Source organism: Panulirus ornatus, chromosome 4 (genome assembly GCF_036320965.1).
Source record: "Panulirus ornatus isolate Po-2019 chromosome 4, ASM3632096v1, whole genome shotgun sequence".
In the NCBI taxonomy this organism is placed as follows: domain Eukaryota; kingdom Metazoa; phylum Arthropoda; class Malacostraca; order Decapoda; family Palinuridae; genus Panulirus; species Panulirus ornatus.
In genome coordinates this window covers 18,341,864-18,367,840 of record NC_092227.1, presented here as the reverse complement: position 1 = coordinate 18,367,840, position 25,977 = coordinate 18,341,864, and the positions used below count along the sequence as shown (strand labels likewise).

The window sequence follows — 25,977 nt, the reverse complement described above, 5'->3', positions numbered from 1 at the left end:
CATCTGGCCCCCTTCTCTGTTCCTTCTTTGGGAAAAAAAAAAAAGCAAGAGGGGAGGATTTCCAGCCCCCCCCCCCCCCACTCCCTGCCCTTTTAGTCGCCTTCTACGACACGCAGGGAATACGTGGGAAGTATTCCTTCTCCCCTATCACAAGGGATATATATATATATGTATATATATATATATATATATATATATATATATATATATATATATATATATATATATATGCACATAATTCATACTTGCTGCCTTTATTCATTCTCGTCACCCCCCCCCCCCCCCCCCGCCACACATGATATGACAACCCCCTCCCCCCGCATGCGCGCGAGGCATCGCTAGGAAAAGACAACAAAGGCCACATTCGTTCTCACTCAGTCTCTAGCTGTGACTCATGTATATTATAATGCACCGAAACCACACACACACACACACACACACACACACACACACACACACACACACACACATATATATATATATATATATATATATATATATATATATGTATATATATATATATATATATATATATATATATATATATATATATATATATATATATATTCTTTATTTATTTTGCTTTGTCGCTGTCTCCCGCGTTTGCGAGGTAGCGCAAGGAAACAGACGAAAGAAATGGCCCAACCCACCCCATACACAATGTACACAAACACACGCCCACACACGCAAATATACATACCTATACATCTCAGTGTACACATATATATACACACACAGACACATACATATATACCCATGCACACAATTCACACTGTCAGCCTTTATTCATTCCCATCGCCACCTCGCCATACATGGAATACCATCCCCCTCCCCCCTCATGTGTGCGAAGTAGCACTAGGAAAAGACAAGAAAGGCCCCATTCGTTCACACTCAGTCTCTAGCTGTCATGCAATAATGCCCGAAACCACAGCTCCCTTTCCACATCCAGGCCCCACACAACTTTCCATGGTTTACCCCAGACGCTTCACATGCCCTGATTCAATCCACTGACAGCACGTCAACCCCGGTATACCACATCGATCCAATTCACTATATTCCTTGCCCTCCTTTCACCCCCCCTGCATGTTCAGGCCCCGATCACACAAAATCTTTTTCACTCCATCTTTCCACCTCCAATTTGGTCTCCCACTTCTCCTCGTTCCCTCCACCTCCGACACATATATCCTCTTGGTCAATCTTTCCTCACTCATTCTCTCCATGTGCCCAAACCATTTCAAAACACCCTCTTCTGCTCTCTCAACCAAGCTCTTTTTATTTCCACACATCTCTCTTACCCTTACATTACTTACTCGATCAAACCACCTCACACCACACATTGTCCTCAAACATCTCATTTCCAGCACATCCATCCTCCTGCGCACAACTCTATCCATAGCCACGCCTCACAACCATACAATATTGTTGGAACCACTATTCCTTCAAACATACCCATTTTTGCTTTCCGAGATAATGTTCTCGACTTCCACGCATTCTTCAAGGCTCCCAGAATTTTCGCCCCCTCCCCCACCCTATGATTCACTTCCGCTTCCATGGTTCCATCCGCTGCCAGATCCACTCCCAGATATCTAAAACACTTTACTTCCTCCAGTTTTTCTCCATTCAAACTTACCTCCCAATTGACTTGACCCTCAACCCTACTGTACCTAATAACCTTGCTCTTATTCACATTTACTCTTAAATTTCTTCTTTCACACACTTTACCAAACTCAGTCATATATAATTCTCAGATAACGAAAGAGAGTAGTCTGGTGTCAAAGAGCTTTTCGCTTCAGAGGTGTCCGTCCTGTCCCAGCTAACCTTTGTAAAGTAGCCTTGAAGCTATAGGAGCCTGGATAAAGGTTCCTGGATTTGAATATATATATATATATATATATATATATATATATATATATATATATTGTGTGTGTGTGTAAAATTGCCATGATGGGTACTCGTTTTCCCGTGCCGTATCAGTTGCCATGGAACAAAGAAACTGTCAGTTTAACATTAAGCTGAATAACATTGCATGGAAACGAGTTGGAGTTACAGTTGCAGCTATTCTGAGGATATACTTCCCATTCTGTATGATAATCTAGGGGCGTCTGATCCACCAACATCACATACATTTACTCGAACAACATTCATAAATGAAATAACTATTACCGGGAAGTGTTGAACCATCGTAGCTTGATGCATCTCTTGTTCCCCTGACGACCAAATGTTGCTAAAGATTTAACGTAGCGCCTTGCAGGGGATAAGATGGCGTTTGAATTGCTGTAATATTTCTGCGCAGTTAAGTCTAGGTTTGTACACATCTCATTGCAGCTAAACGTAATGTTCACACAATGTATCATGACTGGGGAGAGGGAAGCACTGCGTCCTTCCCTAAGAGGATTTGCCCTCCAAGGTAGTATTATCTTCTCTCATATACTTTCGTGCTTATTAGAATTCCATCATCTTATGAGTCTTCTTCTTAACGAAGTTTTAGGGTTCCAGAGGAATCGACCACCTGTAGGATGACCCGGGGTACATGAAAATATAATGTTCCGAATTTTATGGCGGCCTTTGGAGCCTCCTACCTCCATTTGCTGGGAACTGCCGTACACCGCCAGCGGCCCCGCCACGAGGCAACATCAGCGGGAATAAAGTCGATAATTCTCATAAATGACGTTAGAAAATTTTTTGATATTTTCCCAATTGTAGTTTTTATGACAATATTCCCCCGTGAAATTAACTCTTCTTTTAGATTTGTTAATTCGAGATGAAATCATTAACTGGTAAGATTTAGAATTATTCTATCGGGAAAATACCACTCAATTTAAATGTAAATTAAGCGCTGGTGAAGGTCATTGATTGTTAATTTGACTGGAAAAAGGATGAAATGTGTCCTGAATGGAAAATACAAGAGCGTTGTGTAATGATGAATATTTCAGTCACTGACAGAGGGCTAAAAGGTCTGGTGCCACAAGCAGTAACACGGGGTGGTTTGGTGATGATGTGATCCAATCGTACGGTTTTAGAAACTCTCCTAAAGGTCGCAGGGGAAGGTCAGTGGATAAGGCTTAGTGGAGTAGAGTGGATGGGCCGTGGGTGTGGGGCTGGAGTGGTAGCTAAGAAGAAGAATGGAGAGGGTTTGTTAGATATGGCTCTCCAGACCCACACTCACTTCTGACTAGGTGTATTTTGGGGGTAACTTAAGCTTATGGCCACTCGACATTGTCGACACTGCAGGAAAGTTGCAACTACAGCAGTTACAGTCTAGATGGATTGATACGATTTGGTCTTATTTAGTTAGAGTTTAGTCCAGCACAAGTCTTATAATAGGACGCGACACAGCCCCAGTCCAGGAGAAAGCTTTAGCACATCACGCTACCCAGTTGCAGGACACAACCTCAGCACAGATCGCAGCCTCAGAACCCAGCCTCAGCACAGGACACAGCCTCAGCACAGGACACAGCCTCAGCACAGATCGCAGCCTCAGAACCCAGCCTCAGCACAGGACACAGCCATAGCACAGGACACAGCCTCAGCACAGGACGTAGCCTCAGCACAGGACACAGCCTCAGCACAGGACGTAGCCTCAGCACAGGACACAGCCTCAGCACAGGACGTAGCCTCAGCACAGGACGTAGCCTCAGCACAGGACACAGCCTCAGCATAGGACATAGCCTCAGCACAGGACGTAGCCTCAGCACAGGACACAGCCTCAGCACAGGACACAGCCTCAGCACAGGACGTAGCCTCAGCACAGGACACAGCCACAGCACAGGACACAGCCTCAGCACAGGACGTAGCCTCAGCACAGGACACAGCCTCAGCATAGGACATAGCCTCAGCACAGGACGTAGCCTCAGCACAGGACACAGCCTCAGCACAGGACACAGCCTCAGCACAGGACGTAGCCTCAGCACAGGACACAGCCACAGCACAGGACACAGCCTCAGCACAGGACACAGCCACAGCACAGGACACAGCCTCAGCACAGGACGTAGCCTCAGCACAGGACGTAGCCTCAGCACAGGACGTAGCCTCAGCACAGGTCACAGTCCCATCACAAGACACAGTCTGAACATAAGTCACATCCTCAGCACAGGACATATCCTCAGTACAGGACACAGCCTCAGCACAGAACACAGCCGGAGACATGATACGACCTTAACACGAGACAGTCTCAGTATAGGCCATGGCCACACATGGAACAGGTTTAGGCCATTCCACCATCCCCATTCTGCCTGGGCCATACCACCAAGATCACATCAGTGGACCACACCTCCAGGCCACACCATCAAGACCACATCAGTGGACCACACCATCGGGCCACATCAGTGGACCACACCTCCAGGCCACACCAACAAGACCACATCAGTGGACCACACCATCGGGCCACAGCACCAAGACCACATCATTGGACCATACCGTTGGGCCACACCATCAAGACCACATGACCAGGACCACTCAGATCACACCATCAAAGCCACGTCTCAAGTAGTACTTTCCTTACACCAAACCACTTTGCCCACAGCTCCTGGACCACTCAGCAGAGACCTTAGCAGACGAAGCCACACCATCTAAGTAACGCCTTTAAGCCATGCCAGCTGGATCACATCATACGCACCGCACCATCTATGCCCTGCCAGCTGCACCACTTAACGTAGTTTACGCCACCTAAGATCTCTAGTAGTGAGCGTCACATGGGCTAAACAGCTTGCAGTACACCAGTTGGCCGACACCAACTGGATCAGGTCATATATCTGGGCCACCCACACCACCTAGGCTATGTATCGATTCCTCCACTGCCTGGAACGCGATGAATAGCTCACCATTTGAACTATACCATGTTAACTACACCAGACCATACCCTCCATCTAGACCACACCAGACCATGGCCTCACCATCTGGACCACACCAGACCATGGCCTCACCAACTGGACCACACCAGACCATGGCCTTACCCATTGGACCACGCAAAGCCCAAGTGTTGTAAAAACGAATAAATCCAAGGTCATTACCATCCATATTTACCTACTGCTCTGAGGCGCACTTCTGTATGATACACACGAACGGAAATCGATGCTAAAGAAAGGTCAGTGAAGTTGGGTTTGGTATTATGCTGATGCTAGGCGGAGATCAATAGGACGAAGAATGCCGCAGGACTGGAAGCTGGCTCTCCATCTGAGCCATGGCCAGGTCATGGGGGTAGAGTCGTGCCATTAATGATCCTGCATTGCCCTCGATACTGGGACCACCAAGGCTGGAGGCCAGGGTGTGTGTTGGTGAACCTGGTGGAGGGATGGAGAGGGAGACAATAACAGCTGTGGTAATATAATTCCACACGTATTAGAAGAGTGAAATAACGTCCTCTGATGTCCTAAACTAACGTCTCGACGTAGTAGAAGTGTGAAATAGCGTCGTCTGACGTAATAAACTAACTTTTTGACGTAGCAGAAGTAAATTGACGTCTACTGACTTAATAAGGTTACCTTTCGACGTAATGTAAAAGTAAATTAACGTCTTCTAACCTAGTAAACTAACGTCTAAACGTAGTAGAAGAGTAATCTAACGTCTCACGACACACTAAACTAACGTCTCGACTTTGCAGAAGAGCGAACTAATGTCTTCTGACGAAGCAGAAGAAGATTGCAATTTCATAGCGTTGTCTAACGAGTTATTTGTAAAAATAATAGTTCCCCCTGAAGTTGATACCGTTTCTGAGGAAAACTAGAAAACGAACTCAGCCCAGCGGAGGACAGTTCATTTGTCCCAAAGGAAGTCACTGGCAAATATTTACACAAAGCTCCTTTGTTCTTTTTCCAGTATGATGCCCTGCAGCAGCGGGATCGTCCTAGAGTTAAACAAGAGAGGTTAATGACCCCGCAGCATACACTAATGGCGCTGGTTGTCCCAAGCCTTGGCTGGCTCTCCAACGTGAGAGATAATTTCCGTGTTTGGGCTTTCATAATTTCACCGACCTGGAAGTGAAACGATACTGTGATTAGAAGTGCGAGAATCCCGGTCAGGTGTTGCGTTTCTCACACGTACGTACTTCAACAGTGGCTGACTCACACCTCGAGGGTGGATACCTTCAGTTATACCAGCCACGAGTTGTCTGCTGTGGTGGTACCTGGCAACGTGTGCTTCCCTTATATAACCCGTCACCAGTCTTGATTTGACCTTACTTATTATCTCTTCTCTCAGTCATGTCATTTGTCCTCACTCATATTATCTCTCATGATCAGTCCGGTCCCTAATAAAAACCTGTCCTTACCGTAGTATATAGTCTCAAAATGTTCTCTCCTCACCCCATTATGTGACCCGTATCTCTCTCTTTTTCCCCCACAGTTATCCATTTACATCTGTTATCATTATGATCAACCCGCGTCTTCCTGTACACTTAACACGAATACGTTAAATCGATATCTGTGCTCTGTACAGTGAGTCCAGCAGGCACTGTAGACGCCCCGTGTTGTAACTTCTGAGACAGTGCACAGCCTTGGTCTGTGCTGTGCACAGTCTTGGTCTGTAATGTGCACAGCCTTGGTCTGTACTGTGCACAGTCTTGGGCTGTACTGTGCACAGCCTTGGTCTGTACTGTGCACAGTCTTGGTCTGTATTGTGCACAGCCTTGGTCTGTACTGTGCACAGTCTTGGACTGTACTGTGCACATTCTTGATCTGTACTGTGCACAGTCTTGGTCTGTACTGTGCACAGCTTTGGACTACTGTGCACAGTCTTGGTCTGTATTGTGCACAGCCGTGGTCTGCACTGTGCAGTCTTGGACTGTACTGTGCACAGTCTTGATCTGTACTCTGCACAGCCTTGGTCTGTACTCTGCACAGCCTGGGTTTTTACTGTGCACAGCCTTGGTCTGTACTTTGCACAGCCTTGGTCTGTACTGTGCACAGTCTTGGACTGTACTGTGCACAGCCTTGGTCTGTACTCTGCACAGCCTTGGTTTTTACTGTGCACAGCCTTGGTCTGTACTTTGCACGGCCTTGGTCAGTACTGTGCACAGTCTTGGACTGTACTGTGCACAGCCTTGGTCTGTACTGTGCACAGCCTTGGTTTTTACTGTGCACAGCCTTGGTTTTTACTGTGCACCACCTTGGTCTATTGTGCACAGCCTTGCTCTGTACTGTGCCCAGTCTTGCTCTGTACTCTGCACAGCCTTGGTCTGTACTGTACACAGCCTTGCTCTGTATTGTGCACAGCCTTGGTCTGTACTGTGAACAGTCTTGGTGTGTACTATGCACTGCCTTGGACTGGTGCATAGCCTTGATCTGTATTATGCACAGCCTTGCTCTGTATTGTGCACAGCCTTGGTCTGTACTGTACACAGCCTTGGTCTATACTGTACACAGCCTTGCTCTGTATTGTGCACAGCCTTGGTCTGTACTGTACACAGCCTTGGTCTGTACTGTGCATAGTCTTGGTCTGTACTGTACACAGCCTTGGTCTGTACTGTACACAGCCTTGGTCTGTACTGTGCACAGTCTTGGTCTGTACTATGCATAGTCTTGGTCTGTACTGTGCATAGTCTTGGTCTGTACTGTACACAGCCTTGGTCTGTACTGTGCACAGCCTTGGTCTGTACTGTACACAGCCTTGGTCTGTACTGTGCACAGTCTTGGTCTGTGCTGTGCACAGTCTTGGTCTGTACTGTACACAACCTTGGTCTGTACTGTACACAGCCTTGGTCTGTACTGTACACAGCCTTGGTCTGTACTGTGCACAGCCTTGGTCTGTACTGTACACAGCCTTGGTCTGTACTGTGCACAGCCTTGGTCTGTACTGTGCACATTCTAGGTCTGTACTGTGCACAGCCTTGGTCTGTACTGTGCACAGCCTTGGTCTGTACTGTGCACATTCTTGGTCTGTACTGTGCACAGTCTTGGTCTGTACTGTGCACAGCCTTGGTCTGTACTGTGCACATTCTTGGTCTGTACTGTGCACAGCCTTGGTCTGTACTGTGCACCACCTTGGTCTATTGTGCACAGCCTTACTCTGTACTGTGCCCAGTCTTGCTCTGTACTGTGCACAGCCTTGGTCTGTACTGTGCCAGTCTTGGTCTGTATTGTGCACAGCGTTGGTCCTGTACTGTGCACAGTCTTGGTCTATTGTGCACAGCCTTGCTCAGTATTGTACACAGCCTTGCTCTGTACTGTGCACAGTCTTGCTCTGTACTGTGCACAGTCTTGGTCTGTACTGTGCACAGCCTTGGTCTGTACTGTTTACAGTCTTGGTCTGTACTGTGCACAGCCTTGGTCTGTACTGTGCACAGCCTTGGTTTGTACTCTGCACAGCCTTGGTCTGTATTGTGCACCGCCTTGCTCTGCATTGTGCACAGCCTTGGTCTGTACTGTGAACAGTCTTGGTGTGTACTATGCACTGCCTTGGACTGGTGCATAGCCTTGATCTGTATTATGCACAGCCTTGCTCTGTATTGTGCACAGCCTTGGTCTGTACTGTACACAGCCTTGGTCTATACTGTACACAGCCTTGCTCTGTATTGTGCACAGCCTTGGTCTGTACTGTACACAGCCTTGGTCTGTACTGTGCATAGTCTTGGTCTGTACTGTACACAGCCTTGGTCTGTACTGTACACAGCCTTGGTCTGTACTGTACACAGTCTTGGTCTGTACTGTACACAGCATTGGTCTGTACTGTACACAGCCTTGGTCTGTACTGTGCACAGTCTTGGTCTGTACTGTGCATAGTCTTGGTCTGTACTGTGCATAGTCTTGGTCTGTACTGTACACAGCCTTGGTCTGTACTGTACACAGCCTTGGTCTGTACTGTGCACAGTCTTGGTCTGTACTGTACACAGCCTTGGTCTGTACTGTACACAGTCTTGGTCTGTACTGTACACAGCCTTGGTCTGTACTGTGCACAGTCTTGGTCTGTACTGTGCACAGTCTTGGTCTGTACTGTACACAGCCTTGGTCTGTACTGTACACAGCCTTGGTCTGTACTGTACACAGTCTTGGTCTGTACTGTGCACAGTCTTGGTCTGTACTGAGCACAGTCTTGGTCTGTATTGTGCACAGTCTTGGTCTGTATTGTGCACAGCCTTGGTCTGTACTGTGCACAGCCTTGGTCTGTACTGTGCACAGCCTTGGTTTGTACTCTGCACAGCCTTGGTCTGTATTGTGCACCGCCTTGCTCTGTATTGTGCACAGCCTTGGTCTGTACTGTACACAGCCTTGGTCTGTACTGTACACAGCCTTGCTCTGTATTGTGCACAGCCTTGGTCTGTACTGTACACAGCCTTGGTCTGTACTGTGCACAGGCTTGGTCTGTATTGTACACAGTCTTGGTCTGTACTGTGCATAGTCTTGGTCTGTACTGTACACAGTCTTGGTCTGTACTGTGCACAGTCTTGGTCTGTACTGTGCACAGCCTTGGTCTGTACTGTTTACAGTCTTGGTCTGTACTGTGCATAGTCTTGGTCTGTACTGTACACAGTCTTGGTCTGTACTGTGCACAGTCTTGGTCTGTACTGTACACAGCCTTGGTCTGTACTGTAACAGCCTTGGCCTGTACTATGCACAGCCTTGGTCTGTACTGTACACAGCCTTGGTCTGTACTGTACACAGCCTTGGTCTGTACTGTGCACAGCCTTGGTCTGTACTGTACACAGCCTTGGTCTGTACTGTACACAGCCTTGGTCTGTACTGTACACAGTCTTGGTCTGTACTGTGCACAGCCTTGGTCTGTACTGTGCACAGTCTTGGGCTGTACTGTGCATAGTCTTGGTCTGTACTGTACACAGCCTTGGTCTGTACTGTGCACAGTCTTGGTCTGTACTGTGCATAGTCTTGGTCTGTACTGTATACAGCCTTGGTCTGTACTGTACACAGCCTTGGTCTGTACTGTACACAGTCTTGGTCTGAACTGTACACAGTCTTGGTCTGTACTGTACACAGCCTTGGTCTGTACTGTACACAGCCTTGGTCTGTACTGTACACAGTCTTGGTCTGTACTGTGCACAGCCTTGGTCTGTACTGTGCACAGTCTTGGTCTGTACTGTGCATAGTCTTGGTCTGTACTGTACACAGCCTTGGTCTGTACTGTGCACAGTCTTGGTCTGTACTGTGCATAGTCTTGGTCTGTACTGTACGCAGCCTTGGTCTGTACTGTACACAGCCTTGGTCTGTACTGTACACAGTCTTGGTCTGAACTGTACACAGTCTTGGTCTGTACTGTACACAGCCTTGGTCTGTACTGTACACAGCCTTGGTCTGTACTGTACACAGTCTTGGTCTGTACTGTGCACAGTCTTGATCTGTACTCTACACTCACCCAGTGTTCCGGGTTAGTGCACAGCGCAGACCAAACACTTTGAGAAATCAGATCATCATGAGCTGTGACCTGAGCCAGACCCCGGACTATGCCAGTGGCACCCAACTGGTGATCCTCGTCCCCACTGGTGGTGATCCACAGTGCATTTCCCTGACTGTCACAGGTTCAGTATATGATCACGTCTGAAAGTGCATGATAACTGATGATTCAGTTATCATGCACTCAGTATATCTACACGATCATTTAAGAATGTTTATAGTCGTTTAGTGTTGTCGTTTTTAAGCATACATCGCCAAATGTACACATTTTACTGGTGAATCAGATATGAGGTGGACCACACACACGGCCATCAGGTGCGCTGTATTGGGCCATCACCTGATAAAGGCTAGGAACCACAGGATCAGTCGTCTGCTTCCATGCGGGCATCATGTACACCCACCCATACAGGACGGCTCTAACACGGTAAACATGACTGAGTATCCATCTCGAGTGTGCTCTTATGACTGAATATCCATCTCGAGTGTGCTCTTATGACTGAGTATCCATCTCGAGTGTGCTCTTCCTCCCAGGACAGGTTCAGGAATTTGTTGTTCAAGGAAAATTTAGAGAAACTGAAAAGTTTTTTTCTGGGGATTTTTTTTTAAAAATAAACAAAGAAAATTAATATGAAAGGTAAACTCGTGTTCTGGAGTTAGTGCCAACACAAAGCTGCATTGCTTTTTTTTCTGTAAGTTCCAATCAGTGCTACCACAATGGGGACAAAGGGGGCGTTGTACCTTGAGCTCTCACCCTCCTCAGGGCCCCTAACTGCTAAGGAAAAGTTGGGAGCGAGGGTAAGAGAAGGAAAAGGGAGGTGATGATGGCTAGAAGGGAGAGGGAGGAAGGGAAAGACAGATGAACAATGTCAAAGAAAGAATAGCAGGAGAACTGACAGAGAGAGAAAGGGGAACAGGAAGGGGACACAAGTGACATAAACATACCACAGTTCCAGCTGGGCCAGCGTGGTGGTCCGTCGGGTCACAGTCCAGCTGGAACAGTGACGGCTGTGACCCAGGCATGGGAAGGGGGTGGGGGGGATGAAGAGAGAGAAATAATGGGTTATGAAGTGCTAGGTGGTTGGGGTGAGTTACGGTAAATGTAAGGCGCGGGCATGGCCTGCGTTTTCAAAAGCCTAACCTCAGGTTGGTATTAAGGCGATCAGCTACACCCGCTCGACACAAGAAAGGTGTTAGCTATTGTGAAGATTTCAGTCTGCTTCACTGATGCAAACTTTTGGGTGGAAGTGCGAGAAGTGGTCGTTCTAACTTCACATTTTTTTGCTCGCTGTTTTTTCAGGTGAGAAATGGCCTCCACTCCTGAAGAAGGAAGTTTCTATGCACCCGAGATATTTTATTGGAAACTAAGTCCTGCGTCGGGAGAGCTCGTAGACTCCAGGAACTGCGGGCGTCAGATCCTGAGTGATGGTTGCATTTTTCCGACAGGAATGGACTTTCAGCCATCATTCTTTCAAAAGAAATCCTCATAGCGTAGGCGGGAGGTGTTGTGTTGGATGGCTTCTTTCCACAGCTGCAGCCGCCCATCCACAACGATTTACGGTATTGGTGAAAGAAGGACTCCACTCCTCGTGAATGTAAATTAGTCCTTACAGGCCCGAAGCACAAGACGGAAGTTTCTTGTTTACAATACCCAGCCAAAATATCTGAAAACTTTCCCGAGGAAAGAGTTCAATTTTGAAACCTGGAAAAAGAACTTTCTTCCTCAGCATTGCTCCAGAGAAGGCTGAGGGATAACTTGAAGCCACTGTCTTGAATCATGGACAGGTCTTCCCACATTTCTTGTATAAACAATAACAGTGATACAGGCGGGAAGAGATGCTGTTCATCTTACACCGTCTGTGCTACGCTGTACTTCAGGACACAGCTCGGCCGTTTAGTTGTGCAATTAAATGAGTGTGTGATAAATGATGGTCTTCTTTGAGACAGCTTAGACTTGTCACTGGAATTTAAGCGCAGCTGACCATTAATTTACCTTTTAGCGCCAAGAAGATAGATGCTTAAAAATCTAGTACTAAACAGAAATTTTAGTGTTCACATATGTGATACCTATACTCATCAATGTCGAAGGCATTTATATGTGATAAATATAAGATATTCAAATGCTGTTGATTTTGTTTCTGGTGTTAATTTCAATGTAATATTTATGACTCGCATAAACAACTGGTCAGACTTACTTTATAGTAACCTTGTGACAGACGTTGTGTTAGACAGCGTTAGCATCAAGTCCCGGCGCAGTCTTCTCCTATGATTAATATCATACAGTATTACAGTGGACAATATGCAATACTTATGGTGCCCTGTGACTCGGCATGGTATGGCAAAGGTGACCTAGTAGGATGAAGAGGAGCACGGAGACATGGATGCCACTAGGATGGAGGACGATGGACCAGGAGTCTTTTTAATGCCAGTGGGATGGAAGGGTTGTAAATGCCAGTAGGATTGGGGGTTGAGGAGGGAGCAGGGGTCAGAAAGTGTTATACGATGCCTGGAAGACGTTGAAGCAGACAATCAACACCCTTACCTACATGTTGAGTACAAAACGATGTGATTACAGAGGAACAGTTAGTTCCACAGAAGCAGTTTGGTTATAAAGGAACAGTTTAGTTGCAGAGGAACAGTTGAATTACAGAGGAACACTTAATAACGGAGAACCAGCTTCGATACAGAGAAACACTTTAGTTACAGGAAAAATAAAAACTTGAGAGGTGCGGTCTGGTTACAGAAGAGTGGTTTGGTTACACAGGACCAGTTTGGTTACAAAGGGTAGGTATAGTAGAGATACAACATACAAATACAAAATGATTCATTTGGTTGGTGGTCGGTTTTTTCATGCCGAATTTGACAGATTTCTTATAGTGCTCAGAAAATAGATATCACTAGAAATACTAAGATGCACAAAGTAATCATGGGTTAAACGATTTACTGGTTATCAAAGGTGGGATATGAGCAGGGGTGAGGATAGGCGATCGTCTCGTGTTGCGTAAAAGAAACCAGGTTAAGCTGAACCATCTCATCTGACAAGGTGCACTGAAGTGGCAGAAGAAGTGAAGGAAGAGGCAGAAGAAGTGAGGGAAGTGGCAGACGGAGTGAGGGAAGTGGCAGAAGAAGTGAAGGAAGAGGCAGACGGAGTAAGGGTAGGTGGCAGACGGAGGGAGGGAAGTGGCAGACGGAATAAGGGAAGTGGCAGACGGAGTAAGGAATGTAGAGTTAAATTTCATCCATTTGGAATACGTCTGGTAGACCTGACGACCATGTCTGTACTATTAGCTCTGTTGTGAGAGATTTGGTGTAAGTCTTTGCTTAGTATGATGGCTTATATAATGACATTGTTGAATGATGGCTGGTATTGTGTGAATATTAAGTATGATGGCTGATGTAGTGACATTATCAATCATGGTTAACGGTATAGTGTCATCGTTAAGAATGTTGACTTACATAGCAATTAACGGATGTGTCTTGCCAACAGATGTTCTCAACGGATACAACGGCACCATCTTCGCCTACGGCCAGACCTCGTCGGGCAAGACCCACACCATGGAGGGCAAGCTGGGCGACCCAACCTGGCAGGGTGAGTACTACTGGCTCTCTCGCCGCCACCTCACATCTCGGAGTCTCTCTCTCTCTCTCTCTCTCTCTCTCTCTCTCTCTCTCTCTCTCTCTCTCTCTCTCTCTCTCTCTCTCTCTCTCTCTCTCTCTCGTGGGCTGCTGGCTTTCAACTCCACAGACAATCTCTCCATCTCTCCCACACCGCTTGACGACACGTAACTCGCGCGACTCGTTCTTTGTAACTCTTATTCGTGCGGTGAGCGCCACGCGCTAGTCCGGCATTTTGGCATAAATCTCCTTGTAGGTAAGTACTCTCTCGTCCTTCATGTTCTAGTCTATCTTTCTCTCTCAAGTCCTTTATTCTAAGTAGATTATAAGTAACGTTTTTTGTTCTATGTAAATTCTAAGTAACGTGTCTAAGATCTGTCCCTCGCCTATTGTATATCTCATCATTGTCCTGTTTCTTTCCCTGGTGTGCCACCTGTTGTAAGCCTCCGTTGCTGTGTCACCAACCTGTTGCCTCACAGTCACTGTTTGCCTCACGACGGTGTTTCTCACCTGTTGGTCGTGTCTTATGATTGTCTCACTCTCTTGATATTTGCTTCAAGTGTCTCATCTGGTGTCGATTTAACATCTCTCATTCATTTGCTATATATGTCTTGCCAGTTCTCTGTTTCACCTGTTCTCTTCTCACTTATCTTGATCATCTTTTGTCTTTCTCTCACCTGTTACATGTCTGATGTGTTGTCTTCCTCCTGTATTGTTTGTCTGACGTGTTGTGTCCGTCACGTGTTGTTGTGTATGATGTTTTATCTTGCTCATCCATTGTATATCTGATCTGTTGTTCTCCTCACCTGTTGCGTGTCTTCCTCACCCAATGTATGTCTGAAGTGTAATCTTCTTCACCCGTCGTATGTCTGATGTGTTGTCTTCCCGACGTGTTGTTGTGGAAGATGTTTTCTCTTTCTCACTCGCTGTGTGTCTGTCTGTATGTATTTTTCAAGTGTTGTACGTCTGATATACTGTAATTCTTACCTATTGTATGTCTGATGTATTGTCTTCCTCACGCGTTATTTTGTAAAATGTGTTGCTTCGTCATCTGTTATATCTGTGGTGTGTAGTTTTCTCCACATGTTGTGTGTCTCATGCGTTGTCTTCCTCACCTGTATGTCTGATGTGTTGATTTTCACATTCCACATCAGAAGTTTCTCTGATGTGTTGTCTTTCGCACCTTTTGTATGTCTTAAGCTTTGTCTTCCTCATGTTGTACGTGTGATATGTTGTCTTCCTCACCTGTTTTATCTCTGGTTTGTATTCTTCTTCATATGTTTGTATAATGTGTTGTCATCCTCACTTGTATGTGTGATGTGTTGTCTTTCTCACTTGTTGTATGACAGGTGTGTTGTCTTCCTCACCTGTTGTATGTGTGATATGTTGTCTTCCTCACTTGTTGTGTGACTGTTGTGTTGTCTTCCTCACGCATTTAATGTATGATTGTTGTGCATCTTATCTCGTCTCTTTCTTATATATTTCCTTGTATCTTGCATATCTCGGTAACTCGCATGTCCATGTAACTCACATGTCTCTGTATCTCACACATCTCTAATTCACACGTCTCTATCTCACACGTCTCTGTAACTCACACCTCTCTGTAACTCACACGTCCCTGTAACTCACAGTTTCTGTATCTCATACTTGTCTGTAACTCACACGTGTCTGTCTCTGCTTCTTCCCTGTTTATTTATCTGGACACGTGTCTGTCTCTGCTTCTTCCCTGTTTATTTATCTGGCATACGCCTTGGCAGCGCTTTACGGCCTTACGCCCTCTCCCTCCACGCTGTCTGAGGCTCCCTCCACACAAGCTGTGTCACCTGCCCTCCACACGAGCTGTGTCACCTGAACCCCGCCTTTCCATCCGTCGTGTCGCTGGTCGCCACACGATCCAGCCAGCCATTTACCGGGCTGGTTAGTAATTACCTAATGTTCCTCTTCATTACCATATTAGTAAGTCCCCGTAGCTTCACCTGACTGGCGCTGTGATATTCTATACTTTACTGGAATGCACGTTGGTGATTTCCCCTGGGGGTTTTATTTCCCTCTCTGCTGGTGTAATTGATATTAATCTAGCGGGAGGGGAGAGGTGCGGTGGTCACCAATTATCGTACAGTTGATTTGCTCTGTTAGTGCCTGTGTTTGTGTCTGCCAACCGTACGACCCACAGAATTAAACACATGCTTATCATTAATAAGTACTTGATGCGTCTTTTCTTTTGTAACTTCACACTCCAGGTTGTTGACCATGGCGTCACAAATGGATAAAGTGTAAAGTGTTTCAGTAGAATTCCCTTTTAATAAGAAATGGGAAAATCTCGTCTCGATCTGGATGATGAGTTTAGTTACCAAAACAACATATAAATTTTTCAGAATATCGAAGGTTCGTCGACTCAATGTCGAGGTATTATCGCAGAGATGATTGGTGACCATTTAGAAATTCATCTGAGCAGTATGACCCATCCTCCCATTGTTATTTCCCTCCTCAGGTGAAGCAGGCAAGTTTCAAGAATGACAGAAGACAATTTCTGATCGAAAAAAAAAAAACCAGACAGACATGGGTTGCACTGGCTGAGTGTAGTGGCAGGTTTCCACCGTGCAAGACACGATGTGAACCCCAGTTGTAGACAATGTGACGCTGGCTCGCTGCTTCTACCGGGTAATTTTCCTCTTGCTTGTGGTTTACGTGTGGGCTGTACAGTGCAGTATTCTAAATGCAGGTACCGAGCCAGGCCGTAGAGGAGTGTGTAGTGTTGCATGGAGGAAGTTGCTCAGAGAGACAGGTCGGTGGAGGGAGGCTTGAGCGTTCTTATCCCATTGTTGAAACTTCTTTATATCAAAATGAACGTAAAGATGAACAGTTATGTTCATAAGCTATATGCAGTTGAAGTTTTATGTTCAAATCTAATAATTTCTGTATTTCTAGAATTTCCTTGCAACCCTTAACCATTCCCGGAGTCAACAGTCTATACCCTCCATTACCGATTGATACGATCCCTTGGCGTTTGGTCTTTCCCCCGGCCCTCTCTGGGACCCGACAGCCAGTCGTAGGATCAACTTTTCCCAGGACAAACATCACACAGACTGCCCAAGTTTTTCCCAGGAACAACATCACAACAGGTTTGGTGACTGGAAGTGACCTCCCAAGAGGAAGACCGACATTTTCCGGCAGTGGAATATGTTCTCCCATGGTAAGAACAGCTTGTCGTGCAGGTGTGGGTCCGTGTGCCTGCTGACAACTTGTCAGACGTGGGAGCCGCCGATGGTTCCATGAGGACTGCTGCTGCTGGCCAACATCTCTTCGCGATATGTGACCTTGAAGATAGCCCAGGGGTCAACCAGGAGGTTAGCACAGGGGTCAACCAGAAACTAATAATTACAGTACCAGGACTTTACAGAAGGTAAACAGTATATCAGACCCGCATCTAGCCAGAGGTTCAGAATTTGTGATAGGTGTAACAGGCTGTGGAAAGCAGCCACTCAGGGAAGTACGACCCTCCTGACTGTGAATGTTGAAGTGATGACCGTAACCCTCTACAGTAAGTTGCAGCAAGCAACCTCCAAGAAAAGTGCCGAGTCTCAGGAATATTGACGTGATGTCCATGGAATCACTACCCGACTAACTTAGGAGTGTTGAAATGATGCCCAGAACCACCTTACACCCTCCGTGTCAGAAGGTTGTAGAGAGCAGCTGCCCTGGAATATCCAACACTCCTGATCTAGAAATTATGAAGTGATGCTCGAAACCATGTTACACCCTCCGTGTTAGTAGGCTGAAGACAGGCCGCCCAGGGAAGTACAACCTTCCAAATGTCGGAGTGTTAAAGTGATGCCCACAACTTCTTACACCCTCCGTTTTGATAGGGTTTAGACAGCAGCTGCTCAGGCAAGTACTACCTTCCTGATGTGGGAGTGTTAAAGTGATGCGCACAGCCATCTTACATTTCCCGCGTCAGAAGGAGGTATGAATGGTCTTATCTATTCCGACATTTCCGCCGTAGGCATAAAGTCCTGTGTCAAAGTGGACGGCTCTTGGGCCGTGTGGATGGAATAAAGGGCCTCATATCTCCCAGCAGGTGGGATGGAAAAGCCCTGTGCTCGACTGGGTAGACAAGTTGGTCCCACTGTCCCAGTACTGGGGTAGAAGGCGCAGGTAGCACGGCGAGGTTGCTTGCTAGGTCCTTCCTAGAATGGAAAAACTGAGTTCAGAACATTTCATATTACTAGGTGTTGAAGAAGACACACCACCAGCCTCACGAGAAACATATTACGGACCAGAGTTCGGTTAACAAGACCACAGTTATCGAATTTAGTGAGGGCCTGAAGCCCAACGTGACCCTTCCTCTCCACTAATGGGTCAGACCTGGCAGGGTGCAGAGAACGTCTGTCTTGGTACCTGCCACTGCTGGAGGTGGAGTCGACGACGTCGGGTTTGGACTAACATGATGAGTACGTCTGTTGGGCATGCTTGGGTACCACTCGTTAGGGTAATAGTATATAATGAAAGTAGTTCATTAGCCGTTGTCAAGAAGAAATTAATCCCGCTAGAAGTAATATAACTAATGGGTATTAAGGTCCCACTGTCATGAGACTGTAATTGAAATCGTATTTGTTAAAGTTATTGAATGTGAGGATTTATGAGACCTCTTATAATCCCGCGACATTCCATTACTGATGATTGCAGTGAAGTAGGTGCTGGAGGGAGGAGCTTGCCAACGAGCCTTGGAAGGATAGCAACAACTTCATTATTTACTCCTCCAGATTATTTCATCTCCCGTTTATTTCTCTAATCACATATCCGTTTATTTATTTATTTATCAATTCTCATTCTGTTTGATAATGAATCTGGTTTATAGCTATTCTCGGGTGTTTTTATATCTTATTTCCTTTTTGGCAAGTTCACTTCCTTCACACTGAATATTTTTGCGTAGTGAGATGTTGATATACGCCCTCGGGTCTGTCCTGTTATTACTGAGGCATGATATCCATACGCCCGTAACGTACGCACTGTTTCCGTACCCGTGACGTAGGTACTGGTCCATCGGTCAGTGGTGCACTGAGTACGACTGGTGGTGTCAGGGCGAGGGTGGTGGACCGTCCTCTCCCGTTGTGAGAACATGACAGTCATGTGACCTGCGAAGCGGGTGACACAGTCTCCACCACCAGACGGATGTGATAGTCACCATCACGTGAGGGATGTGACAGACGCCACCACCAGAGGGATGTGACAGTGTCCATTAGAGGGATGTGACGCAGTCTCCATCACTAGGGGATGTGACGCAGTGTCCACCAACAGACGGATGTGACACAGTCTCCATCATGAGAGGGATGTGACACAGTCTCCATCACTAGAGGATGTGACACAGTGTCCACTAACAGACGGATGTGACACAGACTCCATCACAAGAAGGATGTGACACAACCGCCACCACGAGAGGGATGTGACAGTCTCCATCGCCAGACGGATATGTCACACATCTAAAGGGACGTGACACAGCTTCCACCACCACGGGGATGTGACACAGTCTCCACTACCAGAAGAATATGACATTCTCCACCACCTAACGGATTTATTACATCCTCCACTACTAGAGAGTTGTGACACATCCCTTGCCACCAGACTGTTGAAAGGGTAAAGACTGCAGAATCCCAGAGAAATATTTCCTTCGTGGTTTAGGAGTATTGGAATGGTGCCCGGAACCACCGTACGCCCTCCGTGTCACTAGAGAGCAGCCAAACGGGGAAGTACTGTCCTCCTGACCTTGGAGTGTTACAGTGATGGCCGGAACCATCTTACACCCACCGTGTCAGTAGATTGTGGACAGCAGCCGCCCAGGGAAGTACTTCCCTCCTGACTTAAACCCACCGTGATGAATGGGGTTGTAATACTAGCTGCTTGGTATTCTCCGAACACTCTTTTCTGGTGAACAATTTTGGAAGAGTATTTTCCATATTCTCATGGAAGCTACTTATCATAAATATCCAAAACTTTGTTATCAATTCCCTTGTGTATTGTAGAGAATACTCAGTGTTTACATGTGTCGCTACAGAATTTTTGGACTCTATCTTCGGTTACTAGTATGACCACCATATATGAGAGGTGTAACGGGAGAGGAAAAAAAAAGATAATGTGCGGGGACGCTGAGCAGAGGTCTAGTTATGTAGAGCGAATGGATCTGGGTGTGGCAGGAGCCCTCATGTTGACAGAGCAGCGAACCATCAACCAGTTTCCGATACCGACCGATGGTGGAAGAGACGCATTGTGCCGGGACTGTCTGCCCTGCCTTTAGTAACTGATCAAGTATATATATGTGTTGTAAACTAGGATGTAGGTTTGCTTTCATACCTAGGTCGTCCAGCAGTTTATTTATTCACTCCCACACGGACAGGTTGAGTAGTGTCTCTTGGACGTTCTTGTCAGGTTGGACGCTGGAGACATGAAACTTGTAGAAAACGATCGTTAGTTACAAGATTATGAACCTCAAAACAAGGTCGATTAAGCTTAAGGAACATATTAGGAAAGATGTAAATTTTATATTAATCTGAAATAGGACAGTAAAAAAAAACACATGACAAACGATTCTAACAGTTGTCGGAGGCGAGTTTACGGTAAACCAGCAGGACACTAAAGTGTGTGAAGCTCAAATAGGTGGCTGGGTCAAAGAGTGTTGCCTTGGAGGTGAAGACCAGGATATCTGAGTGAATATTAATGATAGTTAACAAGAGAGACAGCCGGAGATATGCAGTCTGTTGTCTGCGTTGTCAAAGGTATATCTCACGAGATGATAAGTACCGAGACTTAATCTAGAGGTTTAGTAATGACACCCGAGGGTTTGTAGAACTAAGATATTACCAAGCCATAACACAGTTCATTGTCATTCGAATTGACAGTATCAATAACGGGGATGATATGACCTTATTGATCACAGAATAGAATGATTATAGGAATGATGGACAGGAACAGCAGCTGAATCTGACTGATGCGGTTATATATATATATATATATATATATATATATATATATATATATATATATATATATATATATATATATGATATTAAAAAGATATTGAATTGGACATAAATTAGAATTATGTAGACAGACAACCCCTTACTGGACACACTCAGGTAAGAAGGTCCGCAAAAGGCTATAGTGTTGTATCGGGGCAAGTTGGGTTACCTGCATCACGAATACCTCCTTTCCTCGTCTACCTCGCTAACGCGGGAAACGGCGGACAAATATGAAAGAATATATATATGGAAAATACACACATACCTTTAGCTTTATTTCAGTCCGAAAATGACATTTTCTCGTCCTATTTCGACTAGTTGATGGGATTTTCGATTTTTGGTTGTGATTTAAACATTGTCTAAGTGAATTAGACATTGAGGCCCAGAAATGACAATGAACAGTTTTATCTCAACAATGAGCCTTTCAGCATCAGGAGCAGCAGTTCGCTTTGGAAAGTGGCAATTACCCAAACAATGCCGACAACTGTGTCCGTGAACTATTTTTAATCGAACTGGATTTATGTAGAGTTGAAATGATTTGCGTTTGGATTTTGTTGATTATTATTAGATGCTTTTAAACTTTTTGGTATATTGTTTGCTTCAATCTGAAATTATAAGAGATGTCATTTTCCAATTTGTACACTCAAAAAAACTTTTCTAATAGCCTACGCTTCTTAACGTCAGCGAGATACAAGTGACACAAACGTCTCTAGTAAGATAAAGGTAATAACGTTTAGATAGCCCAAGTTATGTTTATCCATTCAGACCATTTCCCCTCCGCAAAGCACCTCTGGAAAAATGTGACAGAGTGGCTGGCCGTAATACGCCTGTGTATGATTGTGAACGGTCTTCCCGGCGAACTACCACGGCTGGTGCTCCCTCCACGCATGGCGTAGCGCGCGGCTCGAGCTGCATCTGGGTCACCCATTAAACTCCTCCACTTTACTTCCCATTTCATGTGAGAGACGCTGCGTTCAGTGGCGTTGAGGAGAGGGCCATACGGTGGAAGCTTCCTCCCTCTGTTCTCTGCCACAGTTTCCCCGAGAGGTGTGGGACGGGAACTACCCACTCATCACCCAGTACAACACACAGCTTTCGCAGAAATTTATCAGTCCTCTCCTCGTTAATTTCCTGTAATCTTGTAATCAAGCGCTACCTCGCGCGGCGCGGAGGGAGGGGTTTTGCCATTTCATGTGTGGCAGGGTGGGGTGGCGACGAGAATGGATGAAGGCAGCAAGTATGAATATATACATGTATATATATGTATATATCTGTATATATGTATGTATGTACACGTTGAAATGTATAGGTATGCATATGTGCGTGTGTGGGCGTTTAGGTATATACATGTGTATGTAGGTGGGTTGTGCTATTCTTTAGTGTTTCCTTGCGCTGGCTCGCTAACCCGGGAGACAGCGACTAAGTATGATAAATAGAATAATATATATATATATATATATATATATATATATATATATATATATATATATATATATATATATATATATATATTGGATGGTATTGCAGTGGAATTTATTAAAAAAGGGGGTGACTGTATTGTTGACTGGTTGGTAAGGTTATTTAATGTATGTATGACTCTTAGTGAGGTGCCTGAGGATTGGCGGAATGCGTGCATAGTGCCATTGTATAAAGGCAAAGGGGATAAGAGTGAGTGCTCAAATTACAGAGGTATAAGTTTGTTGAGTATTCCTGGTAAATTATATAGGAGGGTATTGATTGAGAGGGTGAAGGCATGTACAGAGCATCAGATTGGGGAAGAGCTGTGTGGATCAGGTGTTTGCTTTGAAGAATGTATGTGAGAAATACTCAGAAAAGCAAATGGATTTGTATGTAGCATTTATGGATCTTAAGAAGGCATATGATAGAGTTGATAGAGATGCTCTGTGGAAGGTATTAAGAATATATGGTGTGAGAGGCAAGTTGTTAGAAGCAGTGAAAAGTTTTTATCGAGGATGTAAGGCATGTGTACGTGTAGGAAGAGAGGAAAGTGAATGGTTCTCAGTGAATGTAGGTTTGCGGCAGGGGTGTGTGATGTCTCCATGATTGTTTAATTTGTTTATGGATGGGGTTGTTAGGGAGGTGAATGCAAGAGTTTTGGAAAGAGGGGCAAGTATGAGGTCTGTTGTGGATGAGAGAGCTTGGGAAGTGAGTCAGTTGTTGTTCGCTGATGATACAGCGCTGGTGGCTGATTCATGTGAGAAACTGCAGAAGCTGGTGACTGAGTTTGGTAAAGTGTGTGAAAGAAGAAAGTTAAGAGTAAATGTGAATAAGAGCAAGGTTATTAGGTACAGTAGGGTTGAGGGTCAAGTCAATTGGGAGGTAAGTTTGAATGGAGAAAAACTGGAGGAAGTAAAGTGTTTTAGATATCTGGGAGTGGATCTGGCAGCGGATGGAACCATGGAAGCGGAAGTGAATCATAGGGTGGGGGAGGGGGCGAAAATCCTGGGAGCCTTGAAGAATGTGTGGAAGTCGAGAACATTATCTCGGAAAGCAAAAATGGGTATGTTTGAAGGAATAGTGGTTCCAACAATGTTGTATGGTTGCGAGGCGTGGGCTATGGATAGAGTTGTGCGCAGGAGGGTGGATGTGCTGGAAATGAGATGTTTAAGGACAATGCGTGGTGTGAGGTGGTTTGATCGAGTAAGTAATGTAAGGGTAAGAGAGATGTGTGGAAATAAAAAGAGCGTGGTTGAGAGAGCAGAAGAGGGTGTTTTGAGATGGTTTGGGCACATGGAGAGAATGAGTGAGGAAAGATTGACCAAGAGGATATATGTGTCGGAGGTGGAGGGAACGAGGAGAAGTGAGAGACCAAATTGGAGGTGGAAAGATGGAGTGAAAAAGATTTTGTGTGATCGGGGCCTCAACATGCTGGAGGGTGAAAGGAGGGCAAGGAATAGGGTGAATTGGATCGATGTGGTATACCGGGATTGACGTGCTGTCAGTGGATTGAATCAGGGCATGTGAAGCGTCTGGGGTAAACCATGGAAAGTTGTGTGGGGCCTGGATGTGGAAAGGGAGCTGTGGTTTCGGGCATTATTGCGTGACAGCTGGAGACTGAGTGTGAACGAATGGGGCCTTTGTTGTCTTTTCCTAGTGCTGCCTCGCACACATGAGGGGGGAGGGGGATGGTATTCCATGTGTGGCGAGGTGGCGATGGGAATGAATAAGGGCAGACAGTGTGAATTGTGTGCATGGGTATATATGTATGTGTCTGTGTGTGTATATATATGTGTACATTGAGATGTATAGGTATGTATATTTGCGTGTGTGTGTGTACATTGTGTATGGGGTGGGTTGGGCCATTTTCTTTCGTCTGTTTCCTTGCGCTACCTCGCAAACGCGGGAGACAGCGACAAAGCAAAATAAAAAAATTATATATATATATATATATATATATATATATATATATATAATGCAAGAGTTTTGGAAAGAGGGGCAAGTATGAAGTCTGTTGGGGATGAGAGAGCTTGGGAAGTGTGTCAGTTGTTGTTCGCTGATGATACAGCGCTGGTGGCTGATTCATGTGAGAAACTGCAGAAGCTGGTGACTGAGTTTGGTAAAGTGTGTGGAAGAAGAAAGTTAAGAGTAAATGTGAATAAGAGCAAGGTTATTAGGTACAGTAGGGTTGAGGGTCAAGTCAATTGGGAGGTGAGTTTGAATGGAGAAAAACTGGAGGAAGTGAAGTGTTTTAGATATCTAGGAGTGGATCTGGCAGCGGATGGAACCATGGAAGCGGAAGTGGATCATAGGGTGGGGGAGGGGGCGAAAATTCTGGGGGCCTTGAAGAATGTGTGGAAGTCGAGAACATTATCTCGGAAAGCAAAAATGGGTATGTTTGAAGGAATAGTGGTTCCAACAATGTTGTATGGTTGCGAGGCGTGGGCTATGGATAGAGTTGTGCGCAGGAGGATGAATGTGCTGGAAATGAGATGTTTGAGGACAATGTGTGGTGTGAGGTGGTTTGATCGAGTGAGTAACGTAAGGGTAAGAGAGATGTGTGGAAATAAAAAGAGCGTGGTTGAGAGAGCAGAAGAGGGTGTTTTGAAGTGGTTTGGGCACATGGAGAGGATGAGTGAGGAAAGATTGACCAAGAGGATATATGTGTCGGAGGTGGAGGGAGCAAGGAGAAGAGGGAGACCAAATTGGAGGTGGAAAGATGGAGTGAAAAAGATTTTGTGTGATCGGGGCCTGAACATGCAGGAGGGCAAGGAATAGAGTGAATTGGAGCGATGTGGTATACCGGGGTTGACGTGCTGTCAGTGGATTGAATCAAGGCATGTGAAGCGTCTGGGGTAAACCATGGAAAGCTGTGTAGGTATGTATATTTGCGTGTGTGGACGTATGTATATACATGTGTATGGGGGGGGGGGGGGTTGGGCCATTTCTTTCGTCTGTTTCCTTGCGCTACCTCGCAAACGCGGGAGACAGCGACAAAGTATAAAAAAAGAAAAAAAAAATATATATATATATATATATATATATATATATATATATATATATATATATATATATATATATATATATATGTGTGTGTGTGTGTGTGTGTGTGTGTGTGTGTGTGTGTGTGTGTGTGTGTGTGTGTGTGTGTAAACTGGATAGAAATCCTGAATGGTTGAAATTAAAGCTTAATTTCATGGAAATAGGAATTGAAAACATCCACATGACTGAAGCTGCTGCCGCGGCATATAATACTAGGCTTTTCAAGTCACAGGTGTAAGGAGAGTGAACCACAATAGATTGAATATATTTTCATACCGTCGATGAGTCATGCATTCATATTACATTTATAATGATGTAAGGAAGGATCTTAGAAATAGGGTAAGGATATAAAGCGTCATAACAAATAACCTACAGACTACAAACACATCAATAAATAAAAACTTATATAAAACAAAAAGATGCGTGGGACATTGTAGGTCGAAACGGCGTAATCTTCGTAGCTGAATTAGGCTTTCAGTTCAGTGTGCGGAGCAATATACGATTATTTGTCCGAG

The 25,977-nt window shown here is 45.4% G+C and overlaps 1 protein-coding gene across 3 annotated transcripts in view; it reads left to right on the top strand.

Moving 5' to 3' along the window:
- The window catches only part of LOC139765906 (kinesin heavy chain-like), a 909,514-nt gene that overhangs the window by 573,261 nt on the left and 310,276 nt on the right, over nt 1–25,977 (top strand). For all 3 annotated transcript variants that reach the window (XM_071693874.1, XM_071693867.1, XM_071693860.1), the window contains exon 3: nt 13,822–13,923. In XM_071693874.1, coding sequence (XP_071549975.1) covers nt 13,822–13,923 — 102 coding nt within the window. The remainder of the gene's footprint in view (nt 1–13,821; nt 13,924–25,977) is intronic.